The 18,819-nt window shown below is 42.4% G+C and overlaps 1 protein-coding gene across 5 annotated transcripts in view; it reads left to right on the top strand.

Moving 5' to 3' along the window:
* VWCE (von Willebrand factor C and EGF domains) overlaps positions 1-18,813 on the top strand; it is a 39,180-nt gene extending 20,367 nt beyond the window's left edge. For 3 of the 5 annotated variants that reach the window (XM_042437531.1, XM_042437503.1, XM_042437540.1), the window contains 13 exons: positions 1,889-2,358; positions 2,455-2,548; positions 3,272-3,354; positions 4,691-4,778; positions 5,248-5,333; positions 6,543-6,660; positions 7,146-7,231; positions 8,184-8,280; positions 9,198-9,280; positions 11,786-11,876; positions 13,245-13,327; positions 14,547-14,652; positions 16,599-18,813. In XM_042437531.1, the coding sequence (XP_042293465.1) occupies positions 1,889-2,358; positions 2,455-2,548; positions 3,272-3,354; positions 4,691-4,778; positions 5,248-5,333; positions 6,543-6,660; positions 7,146-7,231; positions 8,184-8,280; positions 9,198-9,280; positions 11,786-11,876; positions 13,245-13,327; positions 14,547-14,652; positions 16,599-17,335 (2,222 nt within the window). In that variant the 3' untranslated portion in view covers positions 17,336-18,813. The remainder of the gene's footprint in view (positions 1-1,888; positions 2,359-2,454; positions 2,549-3,271; positions 3,355-4,690; positions 4,779-5,247; positions 5,334-6,542; positions 6,661-7,145; positions 7,232-8,183; positions 8,281-9,197; positions 9,281-11,785; positions 11,877-13,244; positions 13,328-14,546; positions 14,653-16,598) is intronic. The other 2 variants (XM_042437522.1, XM_042437513.1) reach the window with 2 other exon arrangements.
* The last annotated feature ends 6 nt before the right edge of the window (positions 18,814-18,819 follow it).

Raw genomic sequence — 18,819 nt, 5'->3', positions numbered from 1 at the left:
AAACAGATGGCCATCCAACCTCTGTTTGAAAACCTCCAAAAAGGAAGACCCCACCACTGTCTGAGGAAGTATGTTCTACTATTGAACAGCTCTTAACATCAGAAAGTTCTTCCTAATGTTTAGGGCAGGGGTAGGCAACCTGCAGCCCACGGGCCGGATGTGGCCCGGCAAGGCCTTGGGACCGGCCCCAGCCCGGTCCTGCCGCCGATTGCCGCTGGGGCCTTTGGGGGGCAATTGTCTATAGAAGCCTCAGAAACATGCATTTATATTAACATTTTTTAAAAAATCAGCAAATTTTTTCGCGTGTCCTCCATTTTTTTAAAAAAGTGTCTTCCATTTGAAAATTTTGTCCTACATTTGTCCTGGTTAATTTATATATTTAAATTTTTTTTTAAAAAAATTATTTAATTATTTAATTTTTGCCTTCGGCCCCCCAGTTGTCTGAGGGACAGCAACCCGGCCCCCGGCTCAAAAAGGCTGCCTACCCCTGGTTTAGGGGGAATCTCTTTTCTTGTAGCTTTAATCTATTGCTCTGTTAGTGGATTCAAGCTACAGGACAGCTGTCTTTGAAGCAGCAGAAAACAATCTTGCTCCACTGACAATAAAACATCTCAATTCTGAACCTGTCCTCAGGGGTATTAGCTACCCCTTCTAATTTGATGTAATCTGCAGATTTACTAAGCATGTTCTCTATTCCTTCATCCAAGTAACTGATGAAGATACAGTATTGAATAGCACAGGACAGAACCCTGTGGCACCTCACTGGTCACTTCACTCCAGGATGAAGAGGAGCCATTGGGGAGTGCCCTTTGGGTTTGGCCAGTCAACCAATTATAGTGTGCCTGCGCCAAGTGCAGGCTTGCCATCCATGGTTTGAGCTGCCACAGATGGCAAGTCCTGGCTTTTTAATGGGCATGTGCTCACATGGCAGCATGAGTTGGAGTGCGTGTCCATTGAAATGAATGGAACTTCAGGTCCTACGTTTTTTGCTATCCATGGGGGCGGGGTCCAGAACGGATCCCCTGTGAATAGCAAGGGGGCACTGCACAAATCTACCTAACTGTCACATTATCTAGCCCACATTCTACTAGCTTTTTCAAGGATATCAAAGGAGACCTTGTCAAAGGTCTTACTGAATTCTCTGACTGAGGATTCTTAAGTACCACGCCTAAACTCCCAGTCCCAGGATTCCATAGGATGTTGCCATGGCAGTTAAAGTGGAATCATAGTACGATAACTGAGTAGTATGAAAAAGGCCTTTGAGATCCACAGTGCATAGTGTACTCACTGCTCAAGTCTTGAGTACACTGTGAGGTGGGAGAGCAAAATTGTGTGTTTCTACAAGTAAAACATTGCTGTTCAGCTGTAATGGTATACCTAAGGAGCACAACCTAGACAAAAGCTACAGTATCTGGAGTCCTTGTATTTATATTGCACTGCAGAACTCACAACTGATTTTAGCAACTGTGGCTTAAACTGGTTCTCTGGAGAGAACCTAAGACTGTGAGGTATATGTGTTCAGCTTGATGAAAAACAAAAAGGTTGAGTGGTGGAGACACAGATGGAAGCTAAAATTATAACCCCTCTATCAATAAAAATATTTACCCTGTAGTTCCTTTTTACATTGTTACATCTCTATTTTCTATGGTCAAATGATGTGAAGGAAGGCATTGTTCCTCCTTGATTTGGTTTGAGAAGTCAACAGCATACAAAATGAGCACAAATTGTAGCCCTTTTCTTCTAGCTGTTGAAATCCTCCACACTAGTGAAGGCTATGAACAAGTGATTCAGTTAGTGGACTCCTGAATATGTTAGAAGAGACTCATAGATCTCATGTGGACTTCTGAACTTATCAGTGTCTTTCTCTTTCCTCCCTTCAATTCCACAGGTTTTTCAAAGACCGGCCTGGGCCCTTCTCCCATCTTGCAGTCTCTCCAGCACCCACCAACTCTGCTGCGTCTACCTCCAGAATCAGTGGCCGCTGTCCTTCCCCCTAGGGTCTCTCCTCCTTCATGGGCTCCTGCTCCCCACAGTGCACCTAAAACAACATCTCCTTCCCCATCCCTTTCCACTCTCTTGGTGCTTTCACAAGCAGCCTCTTCCACCCCTTCATCACCTCTCCCAAGTTCCTCCTTTGGCACACCCTTCTTTCTGAGAACTGCCCAGCCTTTAGTGCCAAGGAGTCCATTGCCACCATCATTGCTGAGAGAAGAGATTACAACAACTCCTCCTCCTCCGAGTCCCTCTGCTCCATCAGCTTCTTTTCCAGCCCTGCCTGCCAACTGCTGGCATGAAGGGATTCTTCATGAGAATGGCAGCCACTGGATAGAGCCGAGGTGTCTAAATTGCTCCTGTGAGGTATGTGGTATATACTGTGTTCTTTGGTTTCCCTCCAGCCACAGTTAATGTGACTGTGCTGCCATCTTTAAAGGAGTCTGTCTTTTCCTCTTGCAGGATGGGCAAGTGCTGTGTCAAGCACTAACATGTGAAGTTACCTGCTCCCATCCCATTCTGGCCGTGGAGGGGGAGTGTTGTCCCAGCTGCAGAGGTGAGAGATTCACCTTCCTGATCAAGGCTGCATTGTCCTGGCCTTTCCTAGTCTCAGTCTTTGGGAGTGGGAGAAGCAACCTTTGCCATGAGAAAAGAGATATTATGTTCTGTTGTTAACTGCCTTTGAGTTGCCCCAGACTCATGGTGACCCTGGGATGAGATATCTCCAAGATTCCCTATACTTCACTGCTCTGCTTAGGTCCTGCAGATTCAGGCCTGTGACCTCTCTGACTGAGTCTAGCTACTTGGTGTGGTCTTCCTCTTTTTCTGCTACCTTCTATCTTCACTTTTCTAATGAATAATGCTTTCTCATGATGTGACCAAAATACAATAGCTTCAGTTTCTTCATCTTGGCTTCCGGGGAGAGTTCGGGCTTGATCTGTTTTAGGATTCTTTTCTTTTCTCTTCTTTTCTTTCTTTCTTTTGAACATCCACAGTATCCTCAGCACTCTTCTCCACCACCATATCTCAAATGAGCTGATTTTCTTTCTGGACATGTTCTATGTGTCCTTTTATCCCACTGTGAAATATTGGAGGTTGTGTGTTAAGAGCCTTGTCCCTTATGTCAGTTTAAATAATTATGCCAAAGTTCTTTTAAAATATGTGCATATTTAGGGCATGGAATGTTTACTGATGCAGAAGGGAGAGCTGAGGTGGGGATCTGTTCAGCCATGAACCTCTGTCCCTCTAAGGGAAATCTTCCCATGTCTATCTCCTGCAGGCTGTCTCTATTATGGGGTTTCCAGAGCTGAGGGAGAAGTTTTCTCTCTTTCTGAGGAGAACTGCACAGTCTGTGTCTGCCTGGTAAGTCTTGGGGAATCTGTTATGAGCCAGGAGGGTTTGTCTTCTTGTTTTGAGAAAGACAAATGACATCATTTGATACCACTGAAAAACCTGCATTTGATACTATGGGGTTGTCTGCATGGGTGAAAAACCATGTCCTCACCCTAAGGCCAGTGTTGTCTGTTGCATGATGCATGGCAACTTCCAATGCAATACTGCAGGATTTCCCCATTAATGCAGCTTTGCCCCAGAGTTGGCAAAGACAGGGAATACCCCAGTGTTTTTTGATACCTCAGGCTGAGCACAAGGTTTTGTGGTGTGTGAACAGCTAGATCAGGGCCAAGTCAGCCCAAGCTAGCTGTTTGCATTCCAGACACCTTGCTATCTCCCTTCCCCACACTGAGCAGTAAAGGGAAAGGGGATGGCCTGTCCCTCGAGCTGCCCCTTCCATTCTTCTGCTACTTCTCATGAGGGTAGGCTAGCTCATGTGACTAATGAGAAGACAAAGAGAAGAATCTTCAGTCACATGGCTGGGGTCTCTGGAGGCATACTTCTCTTAGCCTTAGATTTTCTTTCTTTGTTTATGTTGCCAGCTCACTTCTCTGAGCATTGCAGCTCATAAGAACATTCAAGAAAAACTTCCCAAGTTCAGTTCTGGCAAAGGCATCATAGCCAGAGGGAGTCAACTCAATATAGCTCTCTGGGAGGTAGCTAAGTATGTCCCAGAATCAATCTTCCTGTTGATTTTAGAAACAACCGGAAGAGGCCCTTTCATAATAAGTCATATTCCCTCCCTTTTCAGCTTCCACCCTTGCCATCCCCACCTACTTAATCACTAGAATGCCTTTCTTTTTGTGAGCCAAGCTCTATCATCCAGGCTGAGCTCATGTATTTGATGGAGTAAAGGGAGTCTTTGTAGATAAGATGCACCTAGGCATATCATCAGCCCAGTTCAAAGATGGCGACAAGGCCTCTACAGGCAGCTGATTTTGGATATCATAAAATACAAATTACTTGGTTTATTATTATTATGTTTTTATTGCCTGGGAGAGACACTTGTGGGATTTTTCAGGCTTATGTACCAAGACTGTTTGACTGTCTTTTGGTATTGTACACTTTAATTTCGGTGCCAGGGAGGTTTTAAGTCTGCTGTTTTGCCTCAGGCAGCAAAATATCATGGGTTGATTTTAAGCAGTTGAGATTGGTGCCCATGAACACTAGACCATTTCCTATGATTTGTTGATGCTAATGGCCATTAATCTTTGGTGCTTGGATGAAGATGAAGGTGTCGGATAAGCCAAGGAAGATGGAAAGTTGCAATATCTGCTCTATAATCTTTGCTGGTTCTTGATTCTAGGCAGGCAATGTTTCCTGTATCTCTCCAGAATGTATACCCAGTCCATGCCCCAGCTCTGCTCAGAGTGATTGTTGTCCCTGCCAGCCAGGTAAGTCACAACATCCTATTTACTTCATTCATTCATTCATTCATTCACAAAGCAGGCTTTGTGGATATTTGGGTTCCTCTTGTATGATGTCTTGTAGGCATCAGCCCATCATAGTTATGGAAATAGTGTGATCTTAGCTGTCTGAAAAGTCTGGTGTAGATGAACAGCTCATTCTACAACTAGATAACAGACTGTGAAACACTTCGAATACTAGAAAGTGCTATATATTTATTGCCATTTCAAAAAGCCCTGAATAAATAAACAAAATGTTTCTGCCTATCATCTAAAAGCTACTATATTTAGTCCCAGGAAGGCTTCCTTATATGGGAGTGCCACATTGGAAGAGGAACTGTACCCCCACCACCTCTAACACCCTTTTCCAGTGAGAAACCTTCTACACCTGATTCCAGTTCTCTGCTATGTCTGTTTCACAATAGCCACGCTAATCACCTTTTGTTTTCTTCTGCAGTAGAGTGCCATTTCCGTGGTCAGACTTACACAGAGGGGACTGAGTTTAGCCTCAATGATGATGACTGCACCACCTGTGTGTGCAGGGTAGGTATCTGTGCCTTGTTCCTCAGAAGGACTGCATTTGTTATTCTGGCTAACTGTTAGTTTCTCAGGCAAATAGTCTCTCCTGAGTCCTTATAAAATTTTTTCACTTGTCAAAAGGAAGGTGTATTCCCAGATCTACATCAGAGCTGTACAGCAGAATTATGCATTGACTGTGCTACACAACCCTTGTGTTGAATGACATTATGCAACTGAATGCACACGTGAATGTGTGGCCAAATACTCATGGGCATCCACATGCATGTGCAGGCACACTGCATACACATGCCCCTCTGCATGCATAAATGGCTCTGAACATCTAGCTTCTCTTCTGCAACCTTGAACTGAATGCAGACATTCTTGATGGAAAAAAAAAATATCAAGCTGTTTACACATACAGTAAATATCAGTAGGTTTCCAGACTTTTACTGTTTTATTGATGGAAATGTTGCATGTTAATTCAGTTAAACGAAATCTGTGCATGTTTAAAGAGGTCTCTTCCTTAGCACTGTTAGGATGTAATATGTGACAACTGTGAAATGACCACATGAATGCACCATTTGCATGTATATAGCATGGGTTAAACCCTAAGGCTTTCTCCCACAGGATTTGCTGTCCTTCTGTTCTTGAAGGATTACATATGTTATTCTTTGGCTAGGTGGTAGGCTCTCAGGTAAACAGCTCCTGCTGAGTTCTTGTAAAATTTCTCCTATGTCCTGAGTAATACTTTGCAGAGAGATTTTTGTCAATGGCCAATGGGTCCCTTCTAGTGAAGGACAGCAGAGATGAGCTGGAAGATGCTACTTGTTAAGGTTGGCTTTAAAACAAAAACAAAACAAACAGCTTCAGTTATATACCGCTTCATACTGAACTAGCAGTGTCTAAGCGGTTTACAACTGTAAGCTAATTGCCCCCGACAAGCTGGGTACTAATTTCAGCTACCTTAGAAGGATGCAAGCCTGAGTCAAGCTTGAGTTCTGGTTAGTATTGAACTCACAACCTTATGTTTTTGAGTGAGTGGCTGCAATACAGTCATTTAACCACTGTGCCACCAGGGCTCCTTCATATATCTTTATGTATCCTGGAGCAGGCCTTAGCAATCCCTATTTTAAAAAACTCAATAGAGCAGAGTTAATGGAAAGCTATCTTTATCTCATACCTGCCCTTCTTATGGTTATTGTAACTAACAAATACAATTGCATCCTTCCTCAGCAAGGTGAAGTTGAGTGCTCCTTTGCACCCTGTCCCACTCTGGAGTGTCCCCAAGATGAGTGGCTGTTGGCTCCAGGGCAATGCTGTTTCACCTGCCGAAAGGCTGCACCTGTGACAGGTAAGCTCTCCATGACTGGCTTATACTTGCACATGGGACTATGGCATGAGGATACAGTGGTACCCCGGGATACGAAATACCCAGGTTACGAAATTTCTGGGATACGAAAAAATCCCATAGGAAATAATTGTTCCGGGTTACGAATGTTTTTTCGGGTTACGAAAAAAATTTTGGTGCTTTTTTCGGCTTTTTCGCACGAAATCGCGGCTTTTCCCCATTAGCGCCTATGGCATTTCGGCTTGCGAATGCTTTTCGGGTTACGAAAGCGGCGGCGGAACGAATTAATTTCGTAACCCGAGGCACCACTGTATAGGTAAACAATGGGTTATCTAAAACGTTTGCAAAGGACAATGGAAAGCTAAGTCAACTATGTGAGTGTGTGTCACACAGCACACTGTGTCCTTTTTGTTCACTCTGACTCTTGCTGAGATTCTTACTCTCTGTTCGCTTTATGTTTTATTTCATTGTTTTTTTTTCTTGGCCAGGTTGTTTTGTGGATGACAATGGAGTTGAATTTCCAATTGGACAGATCTGGTCACCGGGTGATCCCTGTGAGTTATGCATCTGCCAGGTGAATGATAACCTGCTCTACTTTAACCTTCCAATTTCCTGTTGCATATGCTATGACAGCCCTTTACCCCAGTTCAGTTTTTGCTCAGCCAGGACTGAAAACTTACTATTGGTACTTTGAGCAGCAGTGTTCTAATTCCAATCTATATTTGCTTGTGTCTACTGGGATATTCTGTGGGGATCCTAAGCGATACTTTTTTGTTGCTAAATGACATTTAAAAAAAAAATGGGACTAGGTTCCCACCTGACCACTTAGCAGGCCTACATTTGTGGATTTTATTTCTAATATAGCATGACTCACATAACTAAAATTATTGCCTTCCATGAGCTGCCTGCTATGGGTCTTTTTAAAAGAAAAGGTAGCAGAAAAATATCATAAATAAACAAAAGCCCCTCTCCTAGTAGTCTCACACACCTCCCTTTTTGTCCTTTGAGCTCTGCAACTCTTGCAATCTCATCCTTAGCCTGTGACCTGTCTGCCTTCCTCAGCTCTCTCAGTGCTCCTTTCTGATCTACTTGGATGTTGCAGTAGATCTAAACAGGCAGATGTGATATCACAGCCTCTGTGGTTGCCATTGGATAAGCTGCAGTGATGGCAGAAAGCCTAGGGAGATTTGGACCAGGCCTGGGTACTGAGTCCTAAGGGGACTTCAGAGACTTTAGAGTTCAAATTCTAGTATTACAAGCAGCATTATTAGGATGAAACTTAGAACTATTGCCTACATGCCATGGACTTTGAGAGAGTATATTTGTGGGTGTAAAACAAACAAATGGGTCTGGAACCTTTTAAAGAAAACTGACAGACAGGCCAATAATACCTGATGCTTAGAAAACAGACATGTATGGCAAATGTAAGGCTCTTCTGCGATGGAAGGTTTTGATGCAGACCTGTTTGTCTGCCACAGTCCAGCTGTTTGTGCTGTGGGTTTCTGTGAAGTTCTTTTCTGTTGCAGACAGATGGCTCGGTGAGCTGTAAGAGGACTGACTGTTTGGAGACATGTCCTCACCCTATACAGATACCTGGACAGTGCTGTCCAGACTGCTCAGCAGGTAAATTGATCCCACATGCCTTAGTATGTCCCATTTGGATTACTCTAGTGTGCTGTGCTTGGGGCCACTTTTGAAAAGTGTTGACCCATGATAAGTTTATCTGCCCCATAGGTCACTGTCCACATCAAAACCATGTTCCTTAAAATATACATGCCTTTAGAGCACCTATACCTATGAAATCAGCATCACTCTTCTATCCTATTAAAAATGACTTTTTCTGGTAAGATACAAAATTGAACCAGCCCTTGGAAAACATGGGCAAGTTATGCATGCCTGATGACATTCCATGGACCCCTTTAAAACTTGAGTGAACGACCCATCATGATTTTACTATAAAACCTTGTCTTTGAGGCATCCTGGGATGATGATTTGGAGGAGATAATGCCCTAAGAATAAAATGAGGTTAGAACATAATGTTTAGGAATCCATAAAGCCCTGGAGAATGGTTTTCTTGGTGCTTAAAAGTATATCTGTTATGTTGTACTAGATTCCTGCTTTTTGTTTGACATGCATTGCATTCTGATTGAAAAGGGTATAATTATTAATGCTACAGGGACCTGCAGATTATGATTTAGGGTTTTCCAGATGGAGGATTCTCATGCTAATGATGAGAAGGCACTGTGCAGTTGTTCTGTCTTTTTCTACTTAATTGATTTTCCTAAGTTTAAAAGAAGAAGATGTGAGAAAATTAGAGTAACTTTTGGAAGATAGTGTCATCTGAAGCCCTCATAAATTCAGCAAATGAGACAGGGTGATAGCATGATGAAAGCCCATCTTGAACCACTCTTGAAGATTGTTTGTTATATTTACCTGCTCACTTAGGAGTCTCTTGAGTAAATTGGATATTTTGCCTAGGCAAGCTGTTAATGTGACTCTTGGACAAAGTAAATATGTTTTTTTCTCTTTGTTAATGGAAGGCTGCACCTATGCAGGAGGGATCTTTTACAACAACGAGACGTTCCCTTCTGTTTTGGATCCCTGTCTAAGTTGCATCTGTCTGGTAAGTGATCTGCTTCTTCTTCCTCAATTTGTAGTCAGTGCTCCATCCTACTAAGAAGTCTGACAGAGTGGAATGGACAACTGTGAAGAGTCTCAGGCTGCTCTTGCCCTCATTTTTACCAATCTCATGTCCCCATAAACCAGGCCATTTTGAATTTCCCAGAACTACAATCTGAAGCCTGATGTATATGTGTGTGTGTGTTATCATTTAATCAGAGAATCATATCCCATGAAGATCCCTGGTGACAAAACACTTGATTTTTTTAAATTGAAATGTTTGTTTGGCATGATGAGGGTCCCTTGGGCTCTCTTAGGCTACATGTGGCTTACCGGCAACATGATTCCCGTTCTTATTATAGAGGTGGAAAAACACAGCATGTTGCCTGTGATAGTATGGTTAGCTTTTCTTTAAAAATCTTAATTTTTAAATTTTATTAAATTTACAAAAACAGACATACATAACATAAAACATTTAAGTCACAAACACAATCTCTCATATCAATTGTTTACCATCAGATGGAAAAATTGAAAAAGTTTTCTTCGTAAACAATCCTCTCTCAAATACCACCTTTCTCTTATCTCTCTTATCCTTCACTCCTCTGATATGGTTAGCTTTTCAAGAGAATAAAGGAATGTTTTACATTACATTCTTTGTGTGAAGGCAACTGCAGACTAGTTTAGGAAAGAAAGAGAAGCAGGGTGGGCGAGCTGACAAGCAGCTATGAGCTCTAGAGTGCAAGATCTGCAGATCTGATATGAGGCAGTTGAACTGATTCATATGAGGAATGCTAAACTGCTTGTCTTGACCTATGCTTTAATAATTTACAGATATGTATTACAAAAATACACCAAGTTTCCTATGATCTGTCCTCCAAAAAGGAAGCCAAATTCTGTTAATTGCTGACACTGATACTTTTACACTGCTCAGATAGTAATCTTAATAAGTTTAAACATGGCTGGATCCTATAGTGGCATACCATTCATGGAGTGGTTCAATATATGAGTAGTGTTATTTACTCCAGGCTCACACAAGGTAGCACCTGTACTGACACCCAACCTAAAGCCACTTGTTTCTCAAATGCCATGCTTCTGATGGTGTATGTAGATGGCACAGGCAGTTGTCTAAGGCCCCGCTCCAATAGTGCCTTGGCTCTGCGCACTCCACTCCACCCATCACTCTCAAGACATAGATGACTTGAAACTGACAGCCTTCTCATCTCCCCCTGGCACAAGTACAATGATGGAAGTATAGGACCTCAGCCATTATCTAATAAATAAAATAAATAAAATTTTTATTTCTATCCCGCTTTTTGCCAGGCAATCAAAGCGGCGTACAACAGGTTAAAATACATCCATATATACATAATACCCCCCTTAAAACAAGATTAAACAATGTAAGATTAAAAACTAAGAGTTAAATAAAAATCATCATAGGCAGAGTTCGCTGGAAGGGAAGTCTTATTTGTGACCGAGCATTTTATTCGGGAAGGCTTGCCGGAAGAGATCCGTCTTAATGGCTTTTTTAAAGCTCTCTAGATTATCTATTGTAACCACAGAAGCATGAGGTGAACCAGGTTTGAAAATGTAATTTAGGGCTTTAGTGCATGAACCCCATTCCTTCAGCAGGAGTGGGGAATGGAAACATACCATGGCCAAAACTCCAATTGCACATTTCTTCAGAATCATGTGACTGGGGCTGCTCCTGCCATCACATTCTGTGAGTCCCCTTTAACCGTTTCTCTCCCTCATGCCTCGTTTTGCTATTTGTTTTTTATTATTTATTTTAATTTTAATTCATGCAATTCCAGAGCTCTACTACATCAGTCAATAAAAAAGTTTTTAAAAGAAAGAAAGGAAATAGGAGAAAACAGGTAATTGGGCTGCTTGGTAATAGCAAGGGGGAGAGGGGATACGGTGAGAGTAGGAGACATTGAACATCACATGAGTGTTGATAATGTCCTGGGAGCAATGTTTCGCACCTGGACACTTGAGTTGTTGACAACTCATTGATGGGTTTCTCCCATCAATGAAAAGGGACATCCTAATTGTGGTTGGGAAACACAGCAGCTACAGGTTGGAGGCAGTGTCATGCGATAAGTATTGCCAAAGCCACTTTTTTCTTCTTACAATGTAGTAAGTATTACCACAGATGATAAAAGCAACATTTGTCCACAGAGTCTTACCAACAAGCACAACAGCAAAACAATATAAAACTAACATAATAACAAAACAGACTATTAGATGTAGATTAAAAAGAAAACAAACAAAAACATGAAAACATACATAAATATGGACTTCCTTGCTAACATTTCTTCCTTTTACTAAAAATAACTAGCTTATCTTACTCAAAGCCACTTTTTTCAGGTGTAATCATGGTTTAAAATCCACATGTAGTCATGTCCTGAGATTGTCTGCATTGCTTTGCTTTTAATTCAAGATCTCTCTTCTGTTTATTCTCTCTCTCTCTCTCTCTCTCTGGTTGTTTTTGTCTGTTTGTGTCTTATAGCTGGGCTCTGTGGCTTGCTCTCCTGTGGACTGTATTGTCTTTTGTACCTACCCTTTCCACCCAGAAGGAGAATGCTGCCCAGTTTGTCATGGTAAGCTTTGTAATTTTAAAGCTTTTCCAGAAGACAATTCCAAATGGATTTTAAAGGCAAGGTGATGAAAAAGAGGATAGGTGATGAAGAAGTAATGGACAATATATAGTTATTTTTCTGTTGAAAACAAGAACAAAATATTGAAAGAATATCAGTACTTTGCTGTCCTGCCCTGTGAGAACCGGATCAAATTATAGGCAGGAGAAATTTAGTAGTAATGTTACTACCATATTGAACAGGAGGCGATACAGGGAGGATAAGCTGAAAGGCAGGAGTTGCTGTGTAAAAGCACTGTAGTTCTAAAAAGCCAAATTAGTGTTTCTGGGTCTAATCTTAACAAAAAAAACTAACAAAAGGCTTTAATATAGTCGGAGGGTGGGGGAGTCAATATAAAAATTTTGGGATACAGTGAGCTGGCAACAGTTCTGCCTTGAATCTCATGAAAAAGTGAATGAGCAATTCCAGATGAAATAGACATGGTGGAAGAATCACTTGCTGTGATATAAGCCTACATGATCAATTTTGTACTCATATGCTGATGAAGGTCTCTGTGGCTTAAAATCTCATGGTCTCATACTAGTAATTACTTAATTTTTTTTAATTGCAATTTTTCCTGTATGTTTAATAATAATCTAGGTATGTGTTATCAGTGTTGCTTTCTTTAAATGAGATTAAAAAATGAAAATTCTGATTTATGCCAGTAATTAATGTGGATTTTCAGTATCCTGATAAATAGTTAGTAGTTTGCTTCCCCTTTGCCTTCTCTACTCCTGCAAAAGCATTTATATCCTGGCTTGAGCTGACTTGTAAAGTACAGCTGTGCAGCATTTAGCAGCTTCAGTTTTCCAGTGTTTTAAGTGTATTCTTTTGCTAAAGGAAGAGGGTTTTGAAATTTGTATGTAATATCATTCTAATCTGTCTGGTCATATCTCTTAAATGGGATTTGGTAAAGTGATTCTCAGCCTTGACAGACCGGCATCAAAGCCCAGCATCAGGGTGGAGTGGGGGCATGGCATCTGCACGATGCATGCCCCAAACTCTGCCCCCACGTGATGCTGTGCGCTCCACCGCACAGCAGGCGGCATCACAGTGCTCCTCTGGCGCTGCTGTGTCCAGTGACGCAGCACCAAAAGAGCACTGGAAAGCCACAGTGCCGGCGGCTATGGCATCCTTTCCATGGTGTAAAAAGGAGCTGCTTTTTGCAGGCTCCTTTTTTGTGCCATTGAAAGGCCAGATTGGGTCTGTGGCGTGTAGTTGCTGCGGCCCCAATCCGACAAAGAAAGAGGCAGCTGCAGGCCACCCCTTAGGGGTGGTCTGTTCAGCCCCTCTGTTATTCAGATTGCAACTTGTGCTATTTTTCTTGTGCAGACTGCAATTACAAAGGGAGGAAAGTGGTGAATGGTCACAGCTTTGTACCAGAAGGTGAACCCTGCATTTATTGTACCTGCCAGGTGAGCTGTGAGGCTCTCAGGTAAAAAAAAAACAGAGTAGAAAAACCAGCTGATGTCCTTAAAGGGTGACCTTTTTTCACACTCACACACTGGTGATGTTTCCCTGCCTTTCTTATTGACATATGAAGCTGATATGTTGAATCCACAAAGGAGATCGGCTATCAGCAATTTAGAAAACAGTGAACAAATGCCTTATAATTAGTGCTCCAAGTATTTTTCACCACTGACTGAAGAGGCATTCTAACCAATACAGATACTTGGCAATATACATTGTAAATATAATAATGGCCTGTGTGGAAACATATTTTTTTCTGACAGATGAATAAGCAGCAGCAAGCCCCTCAGGTTTGTGCATACACCTCTTCCCATGTTCTTCCTCTTTTGGGTACCAGAGGAAGATATCTGAAGCATCCACATCAAGTTTTAAATTGATAGTAAGAGCTTTTCCCACAGTGCCTGGGGAGAGGTGGATTCTCCTTCTTTGAAGATCTTCGAACAGAGGTTGGATGTCTATCTCTCAGGAATACTTTGATGGTGTTCCTGCATGGCAGGGGTTGGATTAGATGGCCCTTGTTCTCCCTTCCAACTCTATGATTCCATGACTGTGTTTCCTTTTGTGTCCAAACTTGGAACTATGTGTTTTTTTTAATCATGGTTTGATTCTTCTTCTTACTAACCATTATTTAAAGCAGGGCATGAATTATACAGCCCTCCAGGTGTTGTTGAACTGCAGCTCCCAGTTACAGTACAACAATAGCTGGAGGGCTGCCAGACTTCCACCCCTAATTTAAACCATTAACAGGAAACATGCGGTCCTCCAGATGTTGTTAGACTGCAGCTTCCATTCTCACTCAACACAGGCTTTGAGGGCTAGGGCTGTTGGAGGCTGCACTGAACAGCCACAGAAGCCAATTTTAATCCCTTCCTCTGGTATGTTGAAAGAGGATTAGGAGGAAGCAGGGAGGGAAGCGTATGAACCCAAGGCTTCCTGCAGTGGAAAGCTGTGGATTCTCATTGTTATTAACTGCCATCAAGTTGACCTCAACTCATGGCGACCCTGTGGATGAGACATCTTCAAAACTCCCTGCCATCTACTGCCTTGCTAAATTTTTCAGACTCATGCCCATGACTTCCCCTAATTAAATCTAGCCATCTGTTGTGCAATCTGATTCTCATTACTGACCCAATATTTCTCATATGTTCTTCCATGTTTTCTCAGTTAGGAGAAGTGAGTTGTGAAAAGAGGTCCTGTCCGAGCACCTGTACTGTGCCTTTTGACCCCCCTATACATTGTTGCCCTGACTGCCAAGGTAATGAAATCACAGGTAAGCACACTAGTCACATTTATCTGTGTCAGGGGTGAGAAAAGTGTGGCCCTGGGACCAGCTGCAGTCCCCAAGGTTGGTTTTTACACATCCCTCACTCGCTCTAGACTCACCAGACTCTTGCCAGTGGAGAGCGGGAGGAAGGGAGAGAGAGAGAGAGAGAGAGAGAGAGAGAGAGAATTGCCTCTCCTGGAGGCTCCCAGGGCAGGCAATTCACATTTCAAATAGATTTTAGGAACCTGCTGTGCTTTTTATTTATTTATTTTATGTGTGCCCTTTTCCAAAAGCAGAATCAAAACCAAACCTGACCACTTTTTGGTTTTGGTTTTTTGGAATTTTTGCCAGCCCATGTGGCCCCCAGAATGCCCCAAGAGTATTGGCCCTTGGACTTGCTGTAGTTTCTTGCTCTAGTTAAGGCCCCTTTTTTTCAAAGTTTATTATTACCATTATAGCACTTTGAGATCTCAGAACAAGAATGATGCCGGTGGGGGAGGGGGGCAGTTTTTCTATGTGGTTTTATGTAGTTAAGGTTCCACATAAAAAATAACTTCAGAAAATGCATTAATTTCTCTGTAATGGAATTTGGGACAATTTGCCAGGATAGGAGTGGTGGTGGAAGGCAGAATGGGTCAGGAGTGAATACTGGGGCAATAAATATGAGTGAAGGGCAGGGGTAAGGGCAAAGGCCCTATGAAAAGTTCTAAGAAATTGATCTCAAAATTGCTGTCTTCTGGATTTATCTGATTTGGCTTGTGCTCCTTCTCATGTTAATTCCACCTGGCTCCACAATTTAGGCCTGATACAGATGGGCAAAAAGTGCCGTCCTGGGGCCGATTATAGGGCTTGGGAGAGCAGAGTGACCCCACACTCCTGAGCCCTACCATGCCATAATGGCTCGCCCCATGCACATGGGAACTGCCATGATGACGTACACTGTGTCCACTGTGATGCACGGATGTAATCAGCACACGAGAGGGCGCCAATGGCGCAGTGGGCGCACCCTAAGAAGAACCTGCCAGGAGCAGTTGAAGACAACCACATGTGATGACAAACAATGTTGTTTACCACTTTTCCTAAACACATGCTAAATATATGTCTAGTCTGATCCCCAGTCTTTAAGGTGGCACAGGATTCTGTTGTTTTTAGGTACAGCATAATAACTTACCATCCTAGGACATACTCTATAACAAACTTTACAGCTGTGTGGTAATGTACAAGTTAAGAAGAAGGAACTACAGATGGAGAAAAAGGGATGGTGAGACGCCGGCCCTTTTTGCCCCCGACGGAGGCCGCAGCAACTAATTGGTGCGGCCTCCAGTAGCGGGTTCTTTTTAGGGCTCCCGGAGGCCATGCCATTTAGTTGCGACGGCCTCTGTCGAGGCCAAAAGGGGCGGCATCTCGCTGTCCCTTTTCCCCCATCTATATCCCCCCTTTGTTCTTAGCTTGTACAATGGCACACAGCTGTAAAGTTTGTTATAGAGTATGTCATAGGGTGGCAAGTTATTATGCTGTACCTAAAACCAACAGAATCATGTGCCACCTTAAAGACTGGGGATCAGACTAGACGTATATTTAGCATGTATTTAGGAAAAGTGGTAAAAGACATTGTTTGGCATCACATGTGGTTGTCTTCAGTTGTGCTTCTTTTATTTAGTGTGCTTTTATCATTTTTATGACATATGTATTTTATGGATATGATCAGCTTTATCTGCCTCACCGTAGTGCTCCTGGGGACAGGAAAAGGTATGTGTGTGTGCATCTTTTCATCTCATTGTGTGATACCTCAAAAGGAGGTAGTTAGTGAGCATGTAGGGGTGTTTGCATGCACCTGTGTTCACTGTAGGTTGAGATTTGTACAGTTTGTAACCGAGGCCATAAACAGATGATTGACTGGAATATTTCAGAATAACTAGTGCTCAATGTAGTTTGTGATTATTTCACACCAGATGGTCTGCCGTCAATGGAGATTACCCTAACCAACGCTCACTTGGGAGATGGAGAGCCAAAGGCAGCCTTACAAACCCTTCCAAAACATTCCATGGCCCTGATATTCAACAGAAATTGCAGCAACTGCAACTCTACCCTGGCACCTGTCTCACTCGGCCCAGAGGTTCACTTTGCAAGTACTCTGGAGATGCCACCCATGAGCCCAACTGCACCAGGGAATGTTGAGCTCCATCAGACTCGACAAGGAGGTCCCACCAGATTGCGTCTCAACAGACCACCAAGTGTCAAGCCCCCTTCTTCTTGGCTGGGCCATTTTGCAATGATAAAATCATGGTCCCCTGTGCAAATTCAGAACAGGCCAGAAAGCATTGGTTCTTCTTCTACTAGGCCAAGTGGCTCCCTTTCAACTCATTCTAATCTCCCATCTCTCATTATAGAGACCACTGGAACATCTGTGCCTTCCCTTGATGGCCACACTTCCACTCCTCTCAATGCAGCCAACCTCAGGAATTCCATAACTTCCCTCTTTCAGTATTCAAATATCCACAACCATCCCCTGTCGCCTCCAGCTGAAACTCTTTCCTCTTCAACCATCCCCAGTCTACCTTCTTCTCAAGAACTTTCTGGGAGTGCATCACTCATAACAGGTTCATCCACAGCCAACCAGAAAAATGCGGAAAACAGTTCTGCATCACCCTCTGGCACTGAGAATAACCTCAACAGTACTGATCCTTAAGTTGGAGGGAAAGCCAGGCCTGGTTTGAACAGAAGGAATATAACCACTTCAGCCTCATAGGTGAAGGAGAACTTGTATAAATAAGATTGCCACTAGTGGTCTGAGCAGGCCTTGCCACTACTTCTTTCTGACAGTAGCCATTTTCTGTCTTCTTGAAGAGCAGGTCATACTAGTGAGAATATTAGGTCACCTCTAGCTAGTACTGAGGATATGAGACCTAATGAGCTTACCAAAGCCATATCTACTTGGCATTAGAACATAATGGGACAGTATCTCTTCTTTCCAATGTTGATATAAAGATTCCAGCCAAGCCTCCTGTTCCCTGTGGGATGCAGATGTAGTAGGATAAAAGATTACTGTTAATTGCGCCAAAACCTCATCCACTGCTGGTAACATGAAAAGTTATGCCTTCTGCCCAGAGTCATATCTCACAGCATGCTTAGCATGGATATTCTGCTGGTGCTTGCAAATCTATATTTGACATTTCAAGATGGGTAATTTTGAAGAAGAGTTGGCCAGTTTCCAATCAGTTCAAAACTGTACTTCCACATCAGTTTTAGTTTAATGGAACCACACTGCATAAATTCACTTTTGTGTACAAAATTGATATACTGGAGAGCTCCCACCCAGTCCTTTCTTCATTTGATACAGATCTAAAAACAATAATGGAATTTTGTAATTCAGATTTCTAGTATGCTGGAGTTTGGTTTATATGAACACTAAAAATACTGTATACAGTTTGTAACATTTTAGAGGTAAAGATGCCTTTCTAGGTCATAGGTAAATTTTCATGTTGAAGTTAGTATTTCTATGTGCATTTCCTTTTATGATTTCTTTGGTGACACATGGTAGCCACTGGACTCCCTGAAAGTAGCTTGGTCTTTTCAAATCTTTGGATTTATTTTAGCTTTCAAATATCCTTGCAGCCCACTTGTGGAACTGATGACAAGACAATGTTTTATTAACTACCTCAGAGTTGTATCTATTAAGGATACATCAATATTAGACATTTGAAACCAAACGGATTATTAAGCTTTCACCCACCCCTTAGAACTCTGGGAATTACATGAGGCTGCTGGGAATGCTTTGTTGGGTATTTCTGGCCTTCATAAAGAGTGATACTTTCTTAAATTTCTTGGTTAATAATCATGGATCTTAGTTAGGTTTAAGACTGACTGACTGAAATATGCAGTGAATACAAGTCTCTTGATCACATTCACATGGCAGCTTGGGAAATGATTTGAATGCTTTTCAGTGTGCCTGATTTCCACAGTCCTGATTCATAATTTTACACTGTGATGCATCTTCTACTTTCCATAAGGCAGCTGAAGGACAGCAAAAGCTGTGTATTGTACACTGCTGGTTTCTAGGCAGCAATATACAATACATCAGTGGAAGAAGGCTTCCTCTCTTTCTCTTAGATACTTCTAACTTTTCCTGTTCTGTTTACTCAGAGAGTATAGATAGCTACTGTGTGGTCAGGC

This window comes from Sceloporus undulatus, chromosome 1, assembly GCF_019175285.1.
Source record: "Sceloporus undulatus isolate JIND9_A2432 ecotype Alabama chromosome 1, SceUnd_v1.1, whole genome shotgun sequence".
Lineage (NCBI taxonomy): Eukaryota > Metazoa > Chordata > Lepidosauria > Squamata > Phrynosomatidae > Sceloporus > Sceloporus undulatus.
This window is presented reverse-complemented; position numbering and strand designations above follow the sequence as displayed.